Source organism: Grammomys surdaster, unplaced genomic scaffold (genome assembly GCF_004785775.1).
Source record: "Grammomys surdaster isolate TR1022 unplaced genomic scaffold, NIH_TR_1.0 258, whole genome shotgun sequence".
In the NCBI taxonomy this organism is placed as follows: Eukaryota; Metazoa; Chordata; class Mammalia; order Rodentia; family Muridae; genus Grammomys; species Grammomys surdaster.
The window spans coordinates 3,248,854-3,274,969 of record NW_021604699.1 but is presented as its reverse complement, the minus strand read 5'-3'; the positions used below and the strand labels follow the sequence as shown (position 1 = coordinate 3,274,969).

Genomic DNA, 26,116 nt, shown 5'->3' with positions numbered 1-26,116 from the left:
GGAGAGGAGAGGAGAGGAGAGAAAAGAAAAGAAAAAAGAAAAGAAAAACCAAGTTCTTTTCAAATGTGCTCCAGACTGATGTTTCTTTAGGTTATAAAACACTGACTTTACAAGTTTATGTGGTACTTATGACAATAAAAACACAAAGAAGAAGTAATGATGAAAAGTCAGTCCTGGAACTGCAGAGACAGTTTAAACAGAAAATCAAGTTGGGGTGTGAGGAAAAAGACAGGATGGTGTTTGAACGGTTGGCATTTCTGTTTCAGAGCTGGTCAGGACACAGTCTCAGAGCCACTAGGATTTAACTGTCAGTAGTACCAGACTGAGTCAAGGAGGAAGCCGTCGACATCCTCCTAAAGTTTTTGAAATGTTCAGGCGTCCCTGGAATATGTAGTGGTGGTGTCTGAAGTGCACAAAAGGTGAAGAAGACGACCTCTGTAGAACAGTTAGTATTCTCCATTGAACACCAAATAGCTTTGCTGACATGGATCTATGTCTGGGACTTAGAATCATCAAACCTGAAAGAGACTGTGGGATGCCTCAGGAGCTAGTCACAGACATGCCTAGACACACTAACTTGTTTCCAAATTCACTCTTGCAAAATCTCCTAATGGGCTTCCTGATGACTCTGTCCCTCTGTACATCCTTTCTAAAATGAGATTGCTATAGACAAGCACTGCTATTGGAAGCTCCACACCAGTCTCAGGTCAGCAGAAAGCTATTTAACATGTCCTGTAAATATGCCATCTGAACAGAACCTTTGCCTACAGTTCTTGACTCAGATATTGACAGTAATCTATTCCTATATGTTGCCTGTCACCCAACCCCAAAGAAACAAATCAGGACCTATCTAGTCAGCACCAAGAGAAAGAATTTTAAACTTATTAAATGTTGTATGGTTCCTTTGTGATGGCTGTAGCTGGGAAACAATCTTGACCCCACACAGGCACTGTTTTTTTGTGATGGTGGACAGTAACTCACTCTTCACAATTCAGTTAATAGCATTTATGAAGTCTACCTGTCCTGCCTTCCTGCCACACTTCCTTGCCAGGAGTGTGCTGGGGTTGACAGGGATAGGAAGACTGCCTTCAAATTCCTCAAAGCCCAGAGACACAGACAAGGCCCACATGTCCTGACCACGGTCATGGTGTAAACTGCAGCTTTGTGAGCTCTGCGATGCTGTAGGCTCACATAACTGAATGGTGTTTGAGAAAAATCCAGCAATGGCAAAAAGATCTCTGAATATACAGTGATAAAAATTTAATTCAAATAATCATGAGGCATCTACTGGGACAACAAGCCTTAGTCACAAAAAAAATATAGATGAATAATCAATGAACACAGCTTTCACTAGAAGCCAAGAGTCCTACTCTGTATGAGTTTCCTATTAGGACATTATGGTAACATGAATGGAGTCTGTGTGTGTTGGGCTCTCCTTACGTAGTCCAGGGTGGCCTCAAACTCATGATCATCTAAAGCAGGAGGCCTTAGCTTTCCCGATGGTGGGATTACAGGCATGAACCACTATGCCCCGCTTACCTTTAGCGTTCTCAAACAACCCATTCTCACTTTGTAGCATTTGACCTATCTTGAGACAAAATGAAGGTTTTCAGATGACCTTCTCAGTGTTCAAAGGAAAACTTCTTGCCTTTTTCCAGCTTAGACGGTAACCCTGGGATTCACCGTAGACACCTTCGACTTTCAAAGCACCCCAGTTGCACTGCTGTTTCTAATTTTTTATCCTCAGATTTGATATCCTTTCCTCTCTCTGAGGTGGACTTTGTGGTTATTATGAGTTGCCTCTGTCTCAGATCACAGGTTCTCTGCTGAGCATGTGTCTACTGGAAAGGAAATCAGTAAGTCAGGGAGACAGCTGCATACCCAGCTTTACTGTAGCACGATTTGACAGTCACTAAGAAAACAGCCTAAGTGTCCTTCAACAGAGCAATGAAGAAAGTGCAGCATACTAGACAATGGAATATTATGTAGTCATATAAAGAAACTCTACCATGTATATCTGCATGAGTGGCACTGCGAGACACAAGTCACCTATCAAGATGCAAATAGAACATGAGATAGATGATATAAATGGTTACCCAGAAGTTGACAAGTACCTACACATCTGAGGTGGGAGGGGCAGGAAAGAGAAGGATGGTTGGTGGGTGTTGAGTTACACAGAAACAACAACTTCCAATCTTCTATAGTAGTTTGGTAATTATGGTTGGTACATTTCATTGTAGGTTTCAAAACAGCTATTATAGAAGATTTAAAGATCCAATATAAAGAAATGACAAAGGTTTCAACTGATGATGGCCATGTTAATAACTATGGTCAGATCAACACACTGTACATATGTGTTAAATTTTCACCCTGTACTTCATGGGTAACTTTTTGTATCAAACAGATAACATCTGCAAAGCCCTATTCCATGTATAGGCTAACGTTCCATTTTTAAACATTAGGATGTGGACATCTTTGGGGTCCATTCTTTCCCCCACCATTAGTCACTGTTGCCATCTGAACCTGCAAGAACACTAATAACTACGTTTCAGCAATTCTAGCTTAGATTCAAGAAAAGAGTCAATCAATTGCTTGGACAAACTGTCATATTCATTAAAAAAATAGATGATGAGACAGTTTCTGAGATAACAATCAGCAGGGAAAAGCAAACACCCAACCTTTCCACTATAAGGTGAAAAGGTGAACCTAAAACCATACAACAGAGAATCAAGTGTCACTAAGCATGCCAAGGGGTCTGGAGATCATTGCATTCTACCTTCATCTTCTTAAGTGAGCATCAACCGCACACTGAGATAGCGGATGCCAAACATCTCAGATCCTATGGCCACTCATAATTCCCTACTATTACCATAGAGTCACCCCTAAAAAACTCTGCTACTAATCTGCTGAAGCAGATTCAACAAAATGATGGGCAGGCCAGATATCTGATTAACACTAAGTACAAAGAATATCCGGAAAAGAGAAGATACTGTCTTTACCCCAGAGCTACTTTCTGAAACCTTCAAATGCTAGGCAAGGATTTAAACCCTAGGCTATACTCATCCCCAACTCCTCCCCTCTTCCCTCCCTCCATTCGTCCCTCCTTTCTATCTTCCAATTTTGAGACAGGGTCTTGCTAAACTGTCTAGGCTAGTCCTGAGCCTATGTTCTATCTGTCTTTGTCTCCCCAGTAGCTGGGGTCACAGGAGTCCACAATCACTTCTGTTCAGGAAAGGGAAAACCAGAAGGGGTCACATACAACTGCAAGAATGCCAAGATAGATGGGTTACCATGAGGTTGTGCTTGGGAATCAATTCATAACTAAATGTTCTGAATGATCTAGAATATGAGGCTTCCTGTTCCTCTGCTCCATAGAGAAGTACTTGATGTGAACACTGGAGACTGTGTATATAAATGCACTGGTGTTATGATGTTGTGAACTAGGCTGAAAGGATCAAGATTCATTGAACTATGGCAACTTTTAACCTAAATCCTTAGATCATATTCAGAAATCAAGGTTTGGTTTTTTTTTTTGGGGGGGGCGTTGTTTATTAAAAATGTGACCAGAATATTAGAAGTCTTTCAGACACGTGTACATATGGAGGTAGGAGGGGCATATATTTTTAAATACAGTATCTCCTGACCCAATAGGCAGTAAGAACTGGGAGAGCCATGATAATGGATTCAACAACCTTCTGTATTGTACATCTAAGCAGCCAGGTCACCTTGACTTAAACAAGTATGGCAAGGATGGACTCACCAACATGACAACTAGGAAACCTGCCTCTGTCTATCTAGAGGGCATCCCTCCAGACCTCCTCCTCATGCCTCACAACATGAAGTCCTTGGGGCTCAGGCAAGAACTGTCCATAGTGGCTTCATTAGGCTAAGAGTAAAACAATCTAGAAACTTCTGGTAAGTGAACCATGATTCTTTTTAACTAATATATTTAAAGACATGACTTTAGGGTTACGCTAGGTTTAATATTATAACTGACATTGTCATCTAGTATGAATGTCCTCACAGCCATTCTTGCTAGCTAAGGGATACTCCTCCAAGTGACATAGCTATCCAAGTAAAGACCATGGCACAATTTCATTAGTTTTCAGTAAATGTTTCTCAGAAGTCAGTCTAGAAGTGATAGCTAAGGATCAAAAGTTTTTTTCTTTAAAAAACCTAAGTGACCTTTTCCAGGCAGCCTGAGAAGCACAGTCACAATTAAAAATATTGCTAGAATTAAAATAAATAAAGACTAAGGAATAAAGATATAATGTAGTAGAGAAAATAAACATGTAAATTTGACCTTTCACCAGTACGCCAAGGTCACTCTCATTTGGTTGTAAATCTTCTGCATAAGTATCCTTGCAATAGCTAATAAATAAATTTTAGTTTAGCTTTTCATGACAATATATCATCTGATTTTCATTATAAACTCTAAACTGTTCTGTTTCTTTTTAATAGCCATAGTAAAGAATTTACCCTTTGCCTTTGCAAACTTGACCATCCAGAACTTGGACCATTTGTGATTTGCTCGGTTAAGAAACAAACACAATTCAGTTCATTTATCAGGGCATTAACATAACCCATTAAACCACCAAGATTTGCTTATACTAACAATATTGTGGATATAAAAATGCTTAGGAAAAAGGGGGAAATTAAAGTTCATTTAATATCATTTGTGAGGGAAGAACATATTGGGAGAGTGCAAGAAAAATGAATTACATGTCAAAAAAGAAGCCTTTCTTAAGTGATTTCTAAAGCAGAAGAGAAAGCCATTATTGGAGCTAGTCTTTCACTAGATTCACTTTCATTATTGATTTGTCTTGGCAAGGGGATGAGGAATAATATTTATTGCTCATATCCCACATTCTTGTATTTTAGTGACTGTTGAAATAAGCTTTTTCATAAACTACTTGCAACAGGCAGGGTAAACAATTATTCATTTGTGGTAAACCTTGGAGGTGAAAGAAGACACAATGTATACCATGAATCTATTCTCTGTCAGTAAATCTCTAAAGTTTCAACATTAATATCTAATTCTCTGGATTTATGATCCTGCATTCTATAAAGCTAGAACTTCATGAAATGGTTTTTGTACAGAGCATAATTACTAAAATATAAGAGGCATCAGATTGTGTCACCAAAACTTTTATTTTGAAGTCCTAATCACCTTGAAATGTTCGAAATCATGCTGTAGATGAAAGCAGTTAAGATGACGGTGGAGGACCCCCCAACTCTCCAGGAGAGGGAGCACACACAGAGGCTTATGGTGACAATGAAGGCAGAGACTGAAGCGACACAACAGCAAAGGAGGAGACCTCCGCTAGCCAGCAATCTCCAGAAGCTAGAAAGAGGCCAGGAAAGATTCCTGCACATGTGTGTTGGCAGGGCCTGCCTCTGCACCCCCACCCAGCCTTCAGAAATGTGCAGACACATATTCCTGCTGTCCACATCACTGTGTCCTGCTTGTTGTGGCAGCCAAGGTAGAAACACATGAGGAAATTTCATAAAGACATGGTGAAAAAGTGACTGTGTCTCAAGACAAGACACAGAGAAAATCTCTGTGAGACAACACATATCTGAAGGACTGTTATCCCAAAATTACAGAGAATTCTAAAAACTTTGCATTAAGAAAGCAAAGAACATATTCCAAATAGGCAAAAGAAAACGCCCCACCCAAGAGAAGTCATGTGAGGAGGGGGAGCAAGTGAGATGAACTGCAGATTAAAACTGCAGCGAGTTGGGGTACCACACGATAAGCACACAATTGAACACTACTCATTTCCAAGGAGACGGAAAGCCACAGTTAGATTATAATACATAGGTAATATACAAACATTATGAGAATACAGCTCAGAGCTGGCAGGCAGCTACAGGAATTTTACATTTATTCAACTGCTTAGGAAGGTGTTCTGCCTGTACCTAGCCAATCAGATCATTTGCATTTCCCATGAAAACACAATTACACTCTACAAGACACAGCAGTAAAGCTTACACATGAAGGAAACAAAAGATTAAAAACAAGATTGGTGATGACTATATTGATGGCAGCTCTCATGTTAAGAAGCTCCGAGTGCCCACATGTCTCTGCTGCTAGGAGGGATAACTAGGAGGGAAATGTTATACAGCAGAGAACATGCATGGCCCAGAGCCACTCACAAAACATTTACTACCACAATGAAAAAGAAACACATAAAACCCAAATTCAAACACTGATGAAGTCTCTTGTTAAATGAGGAAAAGCAGCTTTCTCTGGCAAGGGAAGGACCAGGATCCCTTTCTGTGTAGCCATGTCAGAGATCTTCATCCATGAAGAACGTTCTTAAACTGATTGATTGCATACCTGACAGCCATTAGAAGATAATGCACATGGACTTCCATGAATGATATAGAAACCAGGTCAGTAGATATGCTTTAGTCCAAAAACAGTCTTGAAAATGCTGGGAAAATGGACTGAATTATGACAGGAAAGATAGCAACAGCAACAGCTGACATCTGCTCATAAGGAGCAGATGACCACAGAAGGGGAGAAGGCGTTTGGGTGGCAGATGGAACTGTCCTACACCTGACTGTGATGTGGGGTGCGCTACACAAACACTGCCGATTCACAGATCCCCAACACCAAAAAAAGGTCAAACCTCAATAATAAATAACTTAAATAGAAAGGGTAATGGATTAGCTTATTTTCATGTCTGTGTAAAGTTAATTATCTGTGGCATTAAAGTTTGGGCTTTTTGTTTGTTTGTTTGTTTGTTTTGGTCAATCAGAAAGAATTAAACAGTCTACATATTTGCACTGATAGTACAGGCATGTTTCTTTGGATGGATGAGTTGATGGATAAGTAGAAGATGGATGGCTAGCTAGAGGATAGATGGATTACACAGAAAGAAGACAGATGAGCAGATAGAGGTGTTAGCTAGATGGATGGAAGAGTAGATAGATGATACATGTTTAGGAATCAAGTAAGAAAAACCACAAAATTTTCAACAAATAAATAACTAAAATGCTCTTTTATCAATAGGAAGGGATAAAGCCTATTTACCTAGGTATTTATTTTTTTATTTTATTTACTTGTTTGCTTTGAAGTGGTGAGGATGGAAACGAGAGGCTCACGTATGTTAAGTAAGTGCTCTGCCACTGGCCCACATCCCAGCCCCTACTCCCATGTACTTAAATGTTGCCTGATTTCAAAACATCCCAAGGTTTACAATGTACATACAAGTAAATATAAAATGGTAGTTTTAAAAGTTTTTAAAATTCGATCTTCCTCCTCAATAGAGAAGATGATATTGTTGGCCTCTCATTGCGTAAGGTCATTTAACTCCTCCATTCCCGTGCCGAGCTTGGCAGTGTTCTATTTTGCAATATAAGGGTTAGGCATAAGCCACTGGCATTGGGAAAGCAACACAGGTTTGTCTGTGTCACTACTGGCACAAGCTGAGGCTCCTATAAACAGACTCTTACCACGTGTGCTGGAACCTGTTCGGCTTTTGCAGCGGGAGTTCCAGGTCTTGGATAGAACTGGTTGATGAAGAGGCTTGGAAATTTGTACTCTTCAACAAGTTTCACTGTTTCTTGAAAATCCTGATCGGTTTCTCCAGGAAAACCACAGATAATATCCGTAGCGATTGTTATTCCAGGAACCCTGGAGAAGAAAAACAGACAAAAATGTTAACCAAAAAAAGTTGACTACAAGCCAGTATTATTATTTCCTTGATATGTTAAAAGACATTGAAAAAATTACAGTTTTCTTTTTTTTTTTTTTTAAGGACAGAGCATTTGCAAATAGTTTTGAAAAGCCTTCAATACTAAGAAATACAATGAATAGTGGCCCCTGGTCATTGTCAGATGCACACATTTTTAATGCATTTAGACAGTTTTTGTTTTATTTTCTCCTCAGTGTCTTAAAATAGACGTTTACATTGCTGTTTCTGGATGTGTTGGGGTTTTGTTTTCTTTTTTTTGTTGTTGTTTTTGTTTTTTATGTTTTTTAAAAAGTACTTAAGGACTTTTATGTTGTGGTAAAATCAACTAGCTGTAAACGTACTCTAACCCTATGTTCCTTAATATTGTATTCATAGTACTTCCGTACTGCAAAGACTACTGGTAGACCTAGTTGTTTCTCAACAATATTTAGTTTTTTTTAAGGGTAGTAAGTGCCTCTTTGAAAAGCGTGGTTAACATTTCTATGTTTCTAAGAATATTTTTCTTAAGGCTCCATCAGACCTACCAAAAAAACCCACAACAGAATGAGTTGTGGCAGAGAGACTGCCAATCATGTGCAGTGTCCTGGGTTCAATGCCTGGCATGGGTCAGGAAAAACAAAATCAAATTTTCTAAATGGTCGATATATTAGATTGTTCTACAACCATGTCTCTTGTTTTTGAAAGAGCCACAGCTACTTTCTTACAGCATGTGCTACTCTTTCAATGAACTGATGGTTACTAGCCTTGACTGCAGTTCTGTGCTCTTCTTTCCCTCAGCTTTGTTTCATGAGCCCTAGGTCTTGCTAATTCTCAATGATTTCTTTCACTCGGAAGTGTGTTCTCAGTACTACATGACCCTGTGGTTAGGTCTCTAGATGTCTGAACAAACAACTGATTGACTGTACAGTGGAATATAACACTCCAAGTTAAAAAGGATTATCCATCAGAATTTTGCACTGTTCCTTTAAAGAAAATTGCTGATAGATGCTGAACGCATTGGATCCACTCCTGTGTATGCTCACACTTTCCCAGTACTAGATAGTAAACCTAGGGCCTCTGTCAGCCAGGTCAAGTGCTCTAGGACTGACCCACACTCCAACCATACATACTCCTTTACAGGTGCTATATCGCTGTCTTTTATAGGGTGTAAGATTATTTTTGATCATTTTAAATTTCATGCTGATAAGCTTTTCATTATATTTTAAAAATCTTTATATAAGGCACAATCTATAGACTAAAGGTCTTTCAATCCAGGAATCTAATTCTCTCATACTATTCCTTTAATAATTTCTCTAGGAATTGTCTTGAATTATTTCTTTAGTAATTTCTCTAGGAAATGTCATATATATGCAAGTATGTATAACACTTTCTCTTAGGGACTCTTCTTTTGAATGTTGAAAGTAACAACTTAATCTTTTGTTTTTTTTCTGTCTCATTTTCTATATGTGTTTTATTCTATCTTCCAGAAAATTTACTTGAGCATGTTTTCCAGTCTTTAATTTTTTTTATATACATAAAAAGGCAGTAATTTGATATGTTTCAGTTTCTCAGAGCTCTTTCTCCATCTTCAGTTTTCCCATTCAGGACACCATGGTTTCAGTTTTAGAGATACAATATCTTGGGGATGGGGTAAGGGGACAACATAGGAAATGTAAATAAATCATCCAATAAAAAAAAAAAAGAAAAAAAATGTTAAAATCCGTCCCGCTTTCTCTGCTTATGGCCTTTGGCCCTGTTTCCTCTCGTCTGAGAACTTTCATCAACAACAATCATTTTCTCTGTCCTTTTGGTATCAAAGAACAAAGCACTGCAAATATTTTATTTTGTTTTATGTGCACGAGCATTTTCCATTCATGTACACCTGTGTACTGCATCCCTGGTGCCCACAGAGGTCAGAAGAGGCATCAGATAACCCTGGAACTGAAGTTACAGACAGTCTGGAAACTGAAGTGTTCTGCAATAGCAGCCAGTGTTCCTGACTGCTGGGCAATCTCTCCAGCCCTCTAGAACCCACAGACTTTTAATCATAGAGTGGTTAGAGAGCAAATTGCCTTTGAGTTCAGTAGGCTGAAATGCTGGATGTGGTGCCGTTTTCTGTAAGGCCTTCCAGTTTCTATCAGGTTGGCTACAAAGTCCTCCTATACTTTAACTATGTACTGGTAAGAGAATGACACTAACAATAGTCCAAAATGGTGAAGGACTTCATAAACATTAGGGAGCAAAGTCCATATCATACTACCCCTATGTTCCTATCACACATCGGTCTTCACGGATGAGCACAGCAGTCTGATGTTATAAGAAAAAGAGAAGGCTCAAGCTGTGGACTCCTAACAAACTCTCTAAAACAAAAGCTTTCCAAATCCCCTTTGCACAGTATTTTATGTCTATTTGAAGGAAACATGACACATTTATTGCAGAAAACACTCTCTTCCCATTTCTACTTTGCCTCATATAGTCATTAATTTGGATAGATTATAACTTGCAAAGTAATTCAAGGATTTTTTTTTAAATAATAAACATGAGGGACAATTCTCATACAGAACAAAAGAAATGGTCTAATGTGACATAAATCCATTTCTCCCATCTTTAAGGACAATCAAAATCACATTTGAAAAAACCATAGAAAGATACACTTCCATAGCAAGATGCAGATAAAACATTTTCTAGACCAAGTACATGAACAGAAAGAAGTGTGTAAATAATTTTCAATCAGCTAGTTTTACACTTGCCTTCTAAATACTCATGATCAAAAGAAATCAGCAGCTAAAAATAGAGGCAAAAGATAACAGATGACAGAGAGTCCATTTCTCTCAGGAAATTAAAAATATCTTAGAAACTGCCTGTGAAACATGGCAAGAGAGGAAGACAATTGGTCATTGTCCTAATTTCTGAATGAGAATGAATGTGGCAATAGCTGTCGGGTATTCCCAAAGGAAAGTCCCTTTCTGATTGCCCCCCTTCTTCTCCATCCATCAGCTGTGCTCAGCACTGGCCAACACCTGCTTACTTTGGCTTTCTTGGTGGTGGTGGTAGGGTTGTGACCACATTTAAAGAAAGGAGCCACTGTAAATGTTAAAAGAGTGGGCTGTTCAAATGTGAATGTAAGTAGACAATCAACTAAATAACTGGACTGGTAATACTGAGGACAGACTACTATGAATTGACGGCACTTCAATTTAGAGCTAGAAGCTGTTTAATTGTCTCAAAATATGTAAGAGTGTAAGTTGATTATTTATATCATAAATGTGGTGTCTGTACCTTACTATCAGACAAGGCTCATCTATACATTAATTTAAAATATGCAAATGTTGCCACTTATATTCTTGAAAATAATTTGATCCTTTAGGTGAACCAACTAAAATCTCATTTACATTGTTAATTTGCCTAGCAAATAATTCTCAGTATGCAAAAATCAAAGAAGTTTGAAGTGAAGCAAATTCTAATTTTGTATCTTGTGATTTAAGTGAGAGGGAATGATGAGGGTGTAAAATAGAATATTACTACAAATATTTAAATGCTAATCCTGGGCAAACACTGCCTTTGATACGCTAAATTTTCAAAGTTCTATTTTTTTTAAAAAAATTTCATTTTCACCAATTTATTGAAGTTGTGAGTACAAGATATACAATCACTAACTACTATGTTCTTGAATTTTAAAACCTTTTAATATTCATGTTTTCCTAGTAGTTTTAGGAAGTAATTCTAAAAGGATGAAATAAAACTATTTGAAGAGCTGCGATAAGAGAAAACTTTTGAGTCATCATTTTCTCTCTTACATTTACTGCCAAAGCAGGTTTACTAAATAACTTGGGAACAGATTAAGGAGCATCCTAATTGCACACCTGACATGTCAGGGACAGCTATGTTCATTACAAAAGTCTACCAGGAACTTGTAATGACTACATAGTATCTGCTAGCACTAGGTTGGGGCTTACGAGGTTTGGGGAGATAGCTCAGTTGACAGAATGCTTACCTGGCATGCATGCCCTGGGTCTGCTCACTGCACCGAACTAGTTTGGTGGTACAAAGAACAACACCAGACAAGATTTTGCCTTGAGTAAAAAGAAAATACACACACACACTCCACATTTTGATTTCCTAAGAAGAGTTTTATACAATCTAGGCTAGCCTTAAAAATAGTCATTTAGCTAAAATCTGGCCTCAAATTCCTCCAACCCTCGTCTCTCTCTTTTCAAGTACTGGGGTTGTGAGTACATATCACCAACCTGGTTCTAACCATTTGAAATTCTACTTAAAATGCATACTTTAGTCTCCAGATTTTCATTTGCTATTAGGTGGCTTATTGCTAAGGATGTGAACTACTGCAGCAGGCCCAGGATAAGTTTCTTGGCCTTTGATGCCTTTGCTCTGTTCCTAGTAAAAGGATCCTCTGATAAGTTTACTCCAGTGGATAGGGTGCTCAAAAGGGCACCTGCTGAACAAGGTCTGTATGCATTACCTACCCTTACTGCAATCTTGTCAGAGAACTATAAGCACTGAGTGCCAGACAATGTGCTAAAATTTATATTTTGCTTAAGGCAGTTTCTTGTAAGCCTATATGACAAATGGGGAAAATATTATTAGTGGAATAAGATTCAGGGAGGTGAATTACACACAGCTACACAATTAGAGCATATCAAATGAGGGCCCTGATCTGCAGTTTTTAATCACTACTGAAGGCTGTCTTCCCTCTGACCTGTGTCCACAAGTGTTCATTGCATTACTATGCTAGAAGCACTAGGAGATCATAAGTTCACTGGGAACAAAACTTATTATTAATAATAGTTTTTCTACATTAATTTACTACAATGTTAAAACCTGCTTGTATTTTTGCAGTAGTATTTTAGAGCAAAGATATCTATACTCTGTCTAGAGGTTAAGAGATTTGTCGAAGGTCACCAGGCTATTGCTGGTGCAATCAGAATTTAAACCTGAATCTTCCAACCCTCTCAGTGCCCTTTCCACTACTCACACTGAACAGAGAGGCAATTTAAAACTAAATGGCTCCAGGCTACATTTATTCTTTCTAAGACCTTATTGTTGGCTTTATTATTATCATTATTCTTCCAGAAACGAATGTGATTATTCCTCTATACAGATGGCTCAGGGAGAAACAGTAGCAACAGTGTCAGAGGAAAGAAATCATAACTTAGGCCCTTCATTAACAGCCTTGCTACCAAAAGTTATTTGAAACATCCCTGCGTTATCCCTGTCTTCCACATGATGGGATCACAACACAACCCTTCCTGGGTAGCACTGAGTATAAGGCATTTCAAATGGCAGCTGGTATACAGTAGGTGCTTAACTGATACCCACTTCTTTTTAATCTCCATAAGAGACTAAGGCAGGGACTATACTTGGACCCCAAATTTCCTTTCTATTAATTCCACAGACTGCTTCTGTTATGGTTCTTGTCAGATGATTCCAGGTGAGTTTTAGGAAACTGTAGGAGAACAGGATCAGAATATAAAGGCCATCTAAGGAGACTTTACATAACACAAGCCATTTCATTTTTCTTTATCACACATTATATTAATTAAAATTGGAAAACATGGAAATTTGTTGAGCTGCTTTATGAGTAAATTTTAAGAAAATTTAAAACACTAGATATGAACAACATTCTGACTGTAGTGACAAGAGCCTTAAAATGTCTAGTGAAGGGATTTCATCATCATGACACTGTCTCTGAATGTTTGCGATGTTCACAGTGATTGCACATACAAACAAGTCTATAGTGTTTGAAAACTAAAGACAATCTTAACTAAGTCAAAGTTTTTTTTTTTTAAGTTACCAGCTTAGGGGGATGGAGAGGTGACTCAGTGGGTTAAGAGCACTTATTACACTAGCCCAGGACCCAGACTGTATGTGGTATGTCACAGCCATCAGTCACTAGTTGCTGGGGATGACTCCCTCTTCAGTGGTCCTTAAGCACCAGGCACACAAATGGTGCACAAATATATATGTGCAGGCAAAATATTCAGACACATAAAAAGAGATAGATCTTGTTTTAAAAGATAGAAAAGTCAAAATAGCATGGCTCCAAAAAAGTTTTGATTTTGAAAAATCTGCTCAAATGGATAGCTACCTTTTGGACAGTCTGTCAATCCATCTAAGGTTCTCATCAACTGCAGCATTCATGGATTAGAATCTATGTATGCATGTGACTGTCTACCCATTTACCCAACGAGTTTCTAGATTAAGTACCCTCAGTTCAAAATATGAACATGATTTTTTTCCTAGTACAATCCAGACCAGACCATGGAACGCACAAGGATTCAATCCTGCTACTTAATAAGACCAGGTGTGGAGTCATACTGCTTCACGATCAGATAACAGTCATAAAAAAGAAGACACTAAACCCCTCCTGCCTGAAAACTCAATACAATAAGCAAGAACACAATTATATTCCTAGAGGCTAGCCTGGGCTACAGACTCAGGCCTTGTGTCAGATGCAAGCACAGAATTCTATAAATCAACAAGTGGAAACTCTTCCACAAAAGAAATACCCATAAAAACGTGTAACACCTCAAGAGTAGTTTAAACCTTTGTGTGTGACAACATTTTCAACATTTCAGCATCAAAGATGCCTCAAACATGAGGCAAAATGTGATGTTGACATGATAGGAACTATTAAGCCTCTCTTTGGGGAATGGTTTACTAATTAGTTCTTGTTTGTTGGTTTTGCAAAAATAATTTGCAATGGCCAAGAGTGACATCAGACCACAGGAGTGAGTGCAGATACACAAGGACCACAAGTACTGGTTTGTTTTTTTTTTAAAGTCTTAGTTTTAGTATTAGGGAGACAAGCTTGATGTAGAACACATACATGTATGGAAATGTTCTCCGAGAGCCTAGTGCCAGATGTAATGAATACAGAAAATGAGCAAAATTAAAATATTTATTTCGAAATAACTCTTTGATATACATATTACTTGATTATTCATTAAACATTTAAGAAAATTTATAGATGTAGGCTTTTAATCTTTACTGAAAGTAGTAAAACTTTCAATGAACTAGAAAAATCTAAAGTCATTTAGTTAAATTTGATATAATTTTGTTATTAAGTAAAAAGTAATGTATCTGGCACAGGCAAGGGAAAGACGCAAATCACTGAGAACATGTTGAAGCTATGTCGGGTATCAGAATTTACAATTATAAACAAATGACCTTAATATCAGTACTGAAAATGGGGGAGTATACATACAAATTGTTTTGCAACCTAGAAAGAAGAATGGTTATCAAACAGACAAGGGTGGGGGTGGGGCAAGCATGAGGACAAGCTTAGTTGATGATACTGAAGAATTTACTGGTGTTTTATTACAGTTCCAAATCTGGTATGAACCTAAAAGACACTGTTTTGCTTCAAGAAAAAAGTGAAATGAAACATGACTGTTAACGGAAAATTAAATAAACGCCATGCTAAGTGAGATTTTTATCCTATGACACTGTTCTTGCATGGCACTGCAAATATTTTGGAATAAGCACAAAGCCATACATAAGGCCACAGATATTGCTTTAAAAATTAAAAGTAAGCACACTGAATAATACCGTTATAATATTTAAAAGGAGCCATATTAAATTTCACAGGATTCTCACACATCTGTTATTAAAATCATTTTATGACACTGCGGGTTGGAGTGAAGGTATTTACTATCTATGGTACTGTTAACATGATTCTTATATGAGTTTTTCTGTTTCTATGGTAACATGAATTATAAGGTTCAATGAAGACGGATTTGGTGATGTGTATTTTTCTGTTATTCAAGGTGAAAAGGAAATGAAACAGTCCTAACATTCATAAACTGCAGCGAATGTCTGAATTCCATTTAGAGATAAGACGATAATTACTAAAGTAATTAGAATTCTTCCTGGATGGAATTATTTTGCACACAGTAGAAATTGAGATTTGGAAAGGAAAGCATGGCCCAGTACATTCAGCATCGCTAATTAATTACAGCCCAAACCACTCTGCCATTCTAATACCTTGGAAGTGACTATACCTTCGCCTGTCGGCTGCTAACTACAATGGAGAAAAAGCCAGCCCCCACCCCCATCCCTTAAGTCAGAAAGATAAAGTAGGTGAAATCATTTTATTCAAGAGAAAATCCAATTACAGAAATAATCAACTTTTCCCTCTTGCTTTATTTTTTCATATTTGAAAGGGCATTCACATTAGCAGAACCAATTAAACGAATATCAAGACAGGGTACAAACTACAAAGTCGGGCAAGTTCTTAAACCTTTTAAAATTATACTATGAGAAAAAAAAAAAAACACTTACTGAAATTTTAGAAACTCAACCCTGGATCACAGAATTCTCTAATGGGAAACATTATCAGAAGGGTGATAAACGCCAAATCTTGAGGATAATTTATAAATTTATATGGTCATAATACAATATTTCTAATATGTAGTTCAGTACCAACAACTAATCAGGCTAATTAATCTTCTTCATGGATATGTTATTATTAAAAATTGGTATCTGGAGGTTAGGAGATGTAGATTCAGTGAATCGATTACTTGCCAAGCATGCAAGAAACACTGGGTTCAACTCAGTACCATATACACTGGGCATGATGGTGTGCCAGTTTACCAGACAGGTAAAGGTGGGTGTACGAAGGTCATCCTTGGCTACATGAGAGTCAAAAGAAAGAGAAGAAAAAGGTGGAGAGATAGAGGGAGGCAAGGAGGGAGGGAGGGAGAGAGGGAGGGAGGGAGGGAGGGAGGGAGGGAGGGAGGGAGGGAGGGAAACAGACAGACAAGAAGATATACCTGCATAACAGAAATCAAACAGTCCACCAAAATAAAGCAGATTTGCAATTATTTCACTCCTAAACAGTTGAAGAGATTTTACTGCTGCCTTTACTGACTTCATCCTGATCAGCTCTGGGATGGCAGACTACATCCAAGTGCCAAATCTTCTGGTTGCTTGCTTTACCAATAAAGTTTCACTGAGCCCTGGAATACTCATCTATCTACATGTTGTTTACAGCAGTTTACTCTGCAGGAGTTGAGCTGAGACCATGACAGCTCCAACACGGAACACAGGGTCTACAGAGCTACAACCAGTTACCATCTCCCTGGTGTTTGCTAAGTGCTTTGAGGGACACTGTTGAGGAGCTGAAGATAATGCTCTCCACAAATTCATGTGTGAGCAAACCCACAGCTCAATCCTGGCCCCTAGCCAGATTCTCCTCTGTGACCTACCATTTGGAAACATTTTCATGTTTGTTTGTTTGTTTTAAATCACAGCTATAGGGTCTAACATGCTTTTATCTCCTAATGGGCCATGAGTAGCCTATAGTCTAAATGAGGCAGAAGCCTCACAGGTTACTGGAATGAGGTGCTTTTTGGAGCCACAGACCCTACATAAAGTACTTAGGAAAGTTGGGGAACAGACAAGGAGATCAATCAGTGGATTCAATACAGTAACAGACTTGTCTATCAATGGTTAATCCCTGTGATGACTAAAACCAGTCTTAGTATTTTAAAGTCAGAATGTAGCCATGGCAGGGAGGGGAAAGTGGAGATTCACAGGACTCTGTAAATGACTTGCTTCTCTTGGGGGAAATATACATTTTACTGCATTGTGGATAATGATGGCATCCTGTCTCAAGTGAGCACTTTGTTTAAAAGTGCATGGTTAACTGAGAGCCCTCTCATTCTCAATTGCTACTTCTAGAAATGACTGCCAGGGCAAGGCTGGGCCAACACTCATGGTATTATATACATGTACATCATATTTTTGTCAAAATTTGGGGGTAGAGGGTGCAACACAGAGTCCTGAAGCAAAGACAAGTGTTCAGGTATATTTAGAGGCCTCTAGATACTGACTCCAGGTCACAGGAGCCCACTTTTGTGACCTGAAAGGGACAAGTCCTATCACTGTAGTATTATCTCTTCACTGACAGTACCTCTCCACAGGCTCCCTCTGTACATCTGACAGGGCCCAGAGACAGCAAGGGACCACCAGCCTGTCCCAGATGACACTCAAATGGAAGTGATGGTTTAAGATACTGAGCCTGTGTCTTGTGGTGCTACCTCATAGATACTCGCTTGGCCTGAATTTTTACCTTGAAAGCTCTAGTCTGTTTTGTCCCCAGCCATGTCGGGCTGGCTTTTTACTGTGATGAGTGTTCAACTTCCATAGCCACATGATCTTCTGTGGACAGGCTTCACAGCTCCATAGAACCCCACAGAGTCCAGCCATTTTAGCTGCTAGAGAAGCAGTCTTATACACCTGACATCATGTCCAAAATCCTCCATGGTCTAGACAACAGCACCAATGACATCACTGTCAGTAAAAGAATTGAAGAATCGTGTGGTAAATACTATAGCTTGGGATACTTTGCCTTGCAGTTTGAAGCCTAGTACACAAAAAAAGGTACTTTGTGCTATAGTTTGACTTAGTCTCTCCTCCAAAATTCACTCTGAAACATAACCCCGATGCTTCAGTCCTTTGATGGTGACAGAGTCGGTAGGGACTATCACTCTCTCCATATGGTCTGATGTGAAAGACAGTATCCTGTCTAGTTTTGTCTTTTGTGTGGGAACTCCAAGGTGGCTCCATCTATGAAGAATGAGATCCCACCAGGCACTGAACCTACAGGTGCCTGAACTGTGAATCTTCAGCCTCTGGAGCTATATAAATTGCCTAGTTCTGTTATTGTCTTAAGCAGGGAATCACCTAAGGGATTAAGATATAAAAACAACATTCTGAGACACAGACAGGTGAAAGGAGGCAGGAAGATGACTTAGTCAGCAATGTGTTGCTATACCAGGATCTGAGTATGAATTTGCAGCACCCATGTAAAAACCTGGTTGTGGTGATGGATTATACATCCCCATGCCAAGGAGGCAGAGGTAAGAAGATACCTTGGCTTTGATGGCCAGGCAGTCCACCCAACTGGTAAGTTCCAGGTTCAGACAGAAACCCTGTCTCAAAACTGTAGGGTGGAGAGCAATAGGGAAAGCCACCTAATGGTGACCACTGGCCTCCACGTGTACATGACCCCTCCTCCCCACAGACATACATCAAAAAGTGCCTGACATGCACAGAAAAGCGAGAAGCTGGTAAGTCTCTTCTCAGCCACCTGAGAGAATCCTTGTGAGTTATGTTGAATAATAACTAATACTTTCATCAACCATAAAGCTTGATGATAAATTATAATAATCTTGGGCAAATTATGGAAGTGAATTTCTATGTGCAAAGTGCTGATATGTAGCAATGTGCCCAGCAAGTATACAAGTGTGCCATGCTGCCAGCCAGGTTTCAGAATGGCAAGGTGTACCAGGAGAAGCTCTGATTTAAATAAGACTGGCTTCAGTCTAACTAAGGACACTGGACTCCTGACAAAAAGGAGCAAGGAGGCAGAAGCCAAGTACAAGAGAGCAGCGCAGCACTTTCCACCAGCAACAAAGGGAAGGGTGATGTGACCAGCAGCCCCAGGAATAAAACAAGGTAAGGGACAAGGTGGAACACAGAGAACACATGCAGTTAGGAGCCTTAGACAATGACACCGAATAAAGTAAAGACACAGGAGAAGCTGCAGAGATTAGTGGTCGGGCCACCTCCCAGTGTAGGAAGTGTTCCAACTAATTTCAAGTGTGACACTGCAAGGATCTTCATTGTACCTCCATCTATGGTGCAGCTAAACTTACACCAAGCACTAATGATTTCTGACCAAATGTATATGTATGTCTATTTGTGTGTGTGTGTGTGTGTGTGTGTACACACCTTAAGTAGTAAAATACACCTAGTTTGCTTCACAGAGCATACCATCTGTTCTCAAGAACAAGGTCACATGTCCCATTTAGCATTCTAGAAAAGCTGTTCTTAATGTGTGATGATACTTTTATAAGATGGCTACAAAAATAAGCCGAATAAAACAGAAAATCACAAATAAATGGCTGAACAAACTGCAGAGGCATGAACTGTCACTAGAAGAGAGAAGAACGAAATAATCTTTCATGGCCCGAGAGTGAAGACACATCTTCCTAAGTGACTTGAAGAAGCTTCATGTAGGAGCCTGACAATAATGGAATGAAGCAGCAAAATCACATATGTAGGGTCAGGAGGGACAGTAGCATCATGTAGGTCCTCTACACCAGGGTCAGTTTCTGAAAATGTGGGCAGAAGAGCTAATTAGGGCTCTGATAACCTCCCTAGGAAAAGCCACCTTAGTCAATACTAGCAATTGAATGGATAATTGATTTAATCAGTGTCAGAGGAGGAGGATATTTATGCCCTAACACTGAACCATGTGCTGAGCCAGATGCTACAGCTTCTGGGAACAACCCAGATGCCAGGTGCTCACTAAAAGCAGTTGAAATAGCTACAGCCTTAGCAATGCCAGCATTCGAGGCAAACAGACATGGCATGCACTGAGTCTAGTGCACTTGATTCTCCAACACTCACACAGAATAGTATAATATTCTAAATTCTCTTTAAGTTGTAAAAGTATTGTGTGGATACTCAGAGAGATCACTTGGCTTCTTCCAGGTTAGACATTAAGTAAAGGTAAGAGCTGTGATCTTGGTCCTTTTGGTTTTGTTACAAAGCCTAAGCTCTTTGTATGATAACTTTAGTATCTCCTGGTCAAACAACAAAACTCAGGAGTAATCAATGCATTTGTATAATGAGCATTATGAAACAAATCCTCAAATACAAAACACAGATATGATAAGGGTGTAGGAAGCCTTCATGAAGGTGATGTGTGAGCACAGGCTTAACCAGGAGATGGACAGAACGATGCAGGAGAAACTTGGGGAGTGTGTGTGGGGGGTATAGGTAGGGGTAGGAGAGCCCAGCACATCCAGTCACTACACAATGTAAAAATGTCATCTGATTTTAAATGATGATAAAACAAACAAAAACTACAGTGGAGTATACGTGTGTGTGTGTGTGTGTGTGTGTGTGTGTGTGTGTGTGTGTAAGATTTGTTATTGGTGAGCTTTTACCGAGCAGAAATTAAGTGTCATTTCAATTAGCTGCCAGTATAAAATCTAATGAAATATATCACATTCATTTTTTTTCAGTACTAAGACATAATTTTAGCATGTGCTTCCTATTTATAGAACAATTCAACTTGCCACCTTCCACATGTTCAAAAGACACAGGTGGCCATGGCACCTGTTAGCACAGGTAGAGAGAAAAATGGAATGCACACTTAAGTGGAGGGACAGGGAGAACATGTGCACTCATGTACAAAGCAGCAAGCATGATGGGATGTGGGGCAAAGCAACGGGTGAGCAGGCGTTTCAGCTGGAGTCAGGACCAGCGTGAAGATGTTTGCAGAAGGCATCAGCCACAGGCTTTGTGGAGAGTGGGACCTTCACAGTGTGCCAGTGGTGCCGGTGCTTCTGTATGTGAGAGAAGGATGCGATGCTGGAACAGAGTGATGGCCTCAGCTATGGCAGTGGCAGGGGAAACTGGCCAGAATGAGGGGTCCTCACAAGTACCAGAGAACCCAGAGCCATTAGAGAAGTGACAGTCATGGAAGAGATGAGGTGTAGTGCAGTAAGGCTGGGGACCAGGAGCATCAGGTTTCCTTCCCTGGCCTGCAATGCACTGCAAATGTCTAAAGTAAGTCTGGAAGGGACACACAAGGAGCGTGAAGCTGAAAGACAAGCTAGATGACAGATAAATGGAATCAATTCATTGAACTTATTAGAGACGATGGTACAGAAGCTGCAGCCAACGTGCAGTAGATTAAGATTGAGAACTCTGATACAATTTCCCATTTAAAATGGAGAGAAAATGGAAATAGCATGGCAGAAACAAGGAAGGACTTCATTGGAAAGTGTGTGACATTCTGGGCAGTTTCCCCAGATTCAGAACACACATCGAATTCCACTAAGGCTACAAAGAGAGCACAGCAAGTCAAAGCACTTACCACCAAGTCTGCTGACCTAAGTTCAATTCCCAGGACCCCCGCAGGAGAAGGAAAGTACTGACTCACAGATGTTGTCCTCTGACCTCCACAAAGGACACTGTGTGCATATGCACATGCACACACAAACATGCACACACACACATTTGTACACCAATAAATAAATAAACATGTAAAAATTCCTCTAATTTTAGACCACGTCCTTAAAAATTAAGGCCTTTGGGCTGAGGATATGGCTTGGTGGTAGAGAGCTTGCCTAACATGCAAAAATTCTCTGGATTTGACCTCTAGCACTTTAAAAGATTTGAAAACAAACAAACAAACAAACAAACAACAAACCAAAACAACTAACCAACCAACTAAACAAAACTTTCAAAACAAAAACCAAACAGCTAAAACTACATGCTGTCACGCAATCATAAAAATCAACTTCAATATTGGAAACATTTCTGTACTCTCACTGCACTAACGCAGTTTGGCAAATTGTCGACCGCTATCCATACGCTATCCTTGGGGTTAGACTAAACATTAAGTCCATATTCATTAAAACATAAAACCTCTACCAAAAAAATCTGTTAGATTGTCTAATATCAAATGTGATGGCCAAATATTGTATGTTGTGTATATTAAGAATGATGTGAAAATGCATTTTTCATAGTAACAATAACAATCTAAGCTAAAAAGAAAATTGATATTAAAACCATACATTATTCAATTGGAAATTCAGTTTAAAAGCGTAACATGATTTAAACCTGAAACTTTTTAAATGCAAACCTTCTGTTTCCATGACTTTTTTTTTTACAAATTTAAACCCGGTGATGGTGTGCATATTTCCAATAAATACAGCAGCATGAGATTCCACGCTAGCAGGACACCCGCTAACATCTTTTATTCAAGTACGTGCTCCCACTGCAAAGCAATTATATTATTTCAAATATTTTAAAATGTTTTCTGTGACTACCTAACATAACCACAGGTTACCTCACAATCACTGCTTTCCCTTTGCACTGTGTCTAAATTGACAAGGGAAAGACATGTCTGTGGTGCTGGGCATGCAAGTAACAGCTCATAGGTCCTCAGTCTTGTGCAGTTGTACCTGATTCCAGATGAGAGAACACAGCTCTAAATGAAATGAAAGAAAGGGAAGCCTAGGTAGACTCTGCTTCCTGACCGGGATCCAGCCTGCCCCTTGGGACCGGATATATCAACTGTCACAAATTCTGGAGAAGAAAAAAACAATACCAAAAGCTGGTTACTGTAACTCTACAGAGTCTGTCACCTTCTTAGTCTCTAGGCAAGATATACTGTGACTTGAAGACATTAGTGTTTCTGCTTCAGGTATGCGCACAGAGGACAGAGAATGTTGTGCCTGAAACAGTACGAGGCAGTACGAGGATGCAGGGAAGGTGGCATAAACATTTACGTGATTTTTTCTTTATTTATTGACACAACAGTTATATACATTCAGCTTTTGATTGAAGCTGGTAAATGTGACAGGCAGTGAATTTCTGTGTAGTAATTCCAGATCCACATATGATATGTAATGCGTCATCTATTTCTATTTGAGGGAGTGGAAGGTAGCACTGAAGATTAATATGCTTATTTTAGATGCTGAAATAATAATCTTAAAATATAATATTTTTATAAATTTGAAGCTGTTCACTGACATTTGCCAAGTAAATGAAGATTTAGTGAAGTTATTCAATTTATTTAAATCCATAAATTACGCAATATGAAGTATTGGTTGTAGCTACTGACTCTTATCAGGCTATTACTTATACTAGATCTCTGTCACCTAGCTTTCCTCAGTAACATTGACTACTCAGAAAAAACCATACATTTAATCTCAACTTGGCTGACACTGAACTCAGATTGCATATTTCACACAAAGCCTCATCACAGCGACACAGGACTTCAGACGGTTATTGTTTTATGACTAAAAAATGAGTGACTTAAGACAAAAAGCTCAACATCCTTAAACTTCATTTCTATTCATTCTCTAATAAATACCATCTGCTGTGTACTTTAGGGATATAATACCCGTCAAAAACTCCATCATATTATGAGAAGCGGCACCGCGTTGATCTGAAATGCATATTTGAACAGATGTGTTTAAATTACATCCCCGTCTATCCACACGCATTAATTCAGAGCAAGTGTGTGTTGATTTAAAATGCATAAAAAGGGGGATTTGGAGCTGCATCAAAAGTGAACAGCATCTCCAAGGATCAAGGCTTGAATTACAAAAGGTCACTGCTAAAGATAAAGTTTGTTTCTTAAGGGTTGGACTTGGGAGCTGTTCATGGGAACCGACTTCATGTTTGCTACACAAAGTCAGGAACTACACTGTTTGTTTGTTTGTTTGTTTGTTTGCTTTTGTTTTAAAATAATTCTTCCACATAAAACATTCAAATTGGCATGTATGGGAAGAAAAAGGGAGAGTAGTCATCAAAGTACAGAAAACTACAGGGTGTGTCTGCTGACTGACACCTGTTTATAAGGGTCAGTCCTCCATTTTTAACCATATTTGGTGAATCTCTAAAAATTTTGCCTGTGAGTCCTCCAGACATTGTAAAGTCATGACTTTATATCTTGTAGATAATCTAAAAGTTAAAAAAATCTATCAAATAAAAAAGCAACTATAAAGTTCATCAGTAATCAGCAAGGAATTGAACCTGTGGGAATGTGACATAAGAGCAGATGGTTTATACTCACTCTCTTGTCACTCAGGAATGGCTGAGCTAGTGGGAGCCACTGTTACCTGCACATTTTTCAATTAGGTTAAGGGGGAAACAACAAGAAAACAAATGGCTGAATGAATCTCCTGGTAAGAGCATCACCTACCAAGCCCATCACTTCATCCACAGGTGTACATCTGTTGACTCAGATCTGAGCAGAGAAGCAGACTTTGAGACTACAAGTTACTGATTCTGGATTATTCATTCCCAGATTATGCTATTACCCAAACCCTGGCTGGGCCTACCAGATATTTTCTTTAATCACCGATTAAAACAAGTTTAAACAAAAGGCTGAGGAGATACTTTCTATGGTGTCTGTCTTCTCAATTCACTCTTTGTTGTTTTGTTGGGGCAATTTAAGAAAGTGGAGATGACCACATCAAAAAGAATTTCAGGTAGAGTAAGGACAGAGGGCTCAGAAAGGCAGAAGGAAACAGCTATTCTAGAGGACACTCAGTCCCTGAAAAACATCAACTGACATTGCATTTTACTGATGATAAAAAGTTCTCTGAAGCTTGAGCTACTTAACCAAGGAATAGTAATAAAGGCCCAGCCATAGGATTGCAAGATTTTAAATTTGTATTCAAACTTCATCTGTCATCTAGAAAACTATATGATTATTTTGTACCCAGCTGTAGTCACTGCCACCTGCTCTGCCATGTTGAGTGCACAGGCTAGCCCTCCACACATAGCTCCACCTCTCCCACTTTAGAATCCAGCTCAATGAAAGCCCATTCCCTCCAAGGGGTCATCCTGTTCGGAGTGTGTCACATACATGTTATTGCTCAACCCTCCTCTAGCACTGAGGGAGCTAACTTCTTCACCTGACACTCAAGGGTGTTACTCTTGGAACTCTTCCTTGAACTGACATCATCTATCAGTGTGACTTTCATGTTGTTGAGCCCAGTGTCTTTCCTACCTTTCTACCTGTTCCTTGTCTGTTTTGCCACTCAGATGAGTAAGTTCTTTAAAGACAGAGTGTCCATGTCTGCCTTTCATGGTATAACATTCCTAAGGTCCTAAGCTCAGGGCCTGGATGAAAGAGGTGCTGAATCGAGTCTGTTAAAGACTTAACAGTTTCCCTTTGAAGGAGGAAAAACCCATCTCACACATAGCATTCATCTAGACTTGACTCTTAACTTTAGGTAAAATTGAATTTAGTGCAATGAATTTAAGAAAACTTCTAAGATAAATATAGGTTGAATAATACTCACTTAAGGCAAGAGACACCCAGAGTAAGGCAGAGTGACTGGACAGTGAACTGGTCTGAGCAAGAATGCACCCAGAAATGAGCTCCTACACTAAGAGCAAGCTACTTGTGACTATTTAGATTAAAACAAACTAAAAGCAAATAGCACGAAGAGTAAGGTTAGCAGCTGCACTGGCTGCCTTTCAAGTCTTCGACTGCCAAGTATGGTTGGTCAGTTGCTGCCATGTCTGACAGCACAGGTTCAGAACATGTACACCACAGAACAAGTTCTGATGGAGACCACTGCTCTGCTTTGTCCCTAAGAGAAATGCACTGAAGTGATAGAAACTAAGTCCATGAGCACAAGGTCATTCTTCATTCAAGAGCACAGTACATGAGCATGAAGTTAGTCCTCCCTCAGGAGCACAGTGCATGAGTATGAAACAGTCCTCCCTCAGGAGCACAGTACACGAGTATGAAACAGTCCTCCCTCAGGAGCACAGTGCATGAGTATGAAACAGTCCTCCCTCAGGAGCACAGTGCATGAGTATGAAACAGTCCTCCCTCAGGAGCACAGTGCACGAGTATGAAA

At 39.2% G+C, this 26,116-nt stretch overlaps 1 protein-coding gene across 1 annotated transcript in view; it reads right to left on the bottom strand.

Annotated features, from left to right (window-relative positions):
• The window catches only part of Cdkal1 (CDK5 regulatory subunit associated protein 1 like 1), a 528,588-nt gene that overhangs the window by 140,116 nt on the left and 362,356 nt on the right, over positions 1–26,116 (bottom strand). Inside the window, exon 12 of the mRNA XM_028775689.1 lies at positions 7,465–7,645. Within this exon, the coding sequence (XP_028631522.1) occupies positions 7,465–7,645 (181 nt within the window). The remainder of the gene's footprint in view (positions 1–7,464; positions 7,646–26,116) is intronic.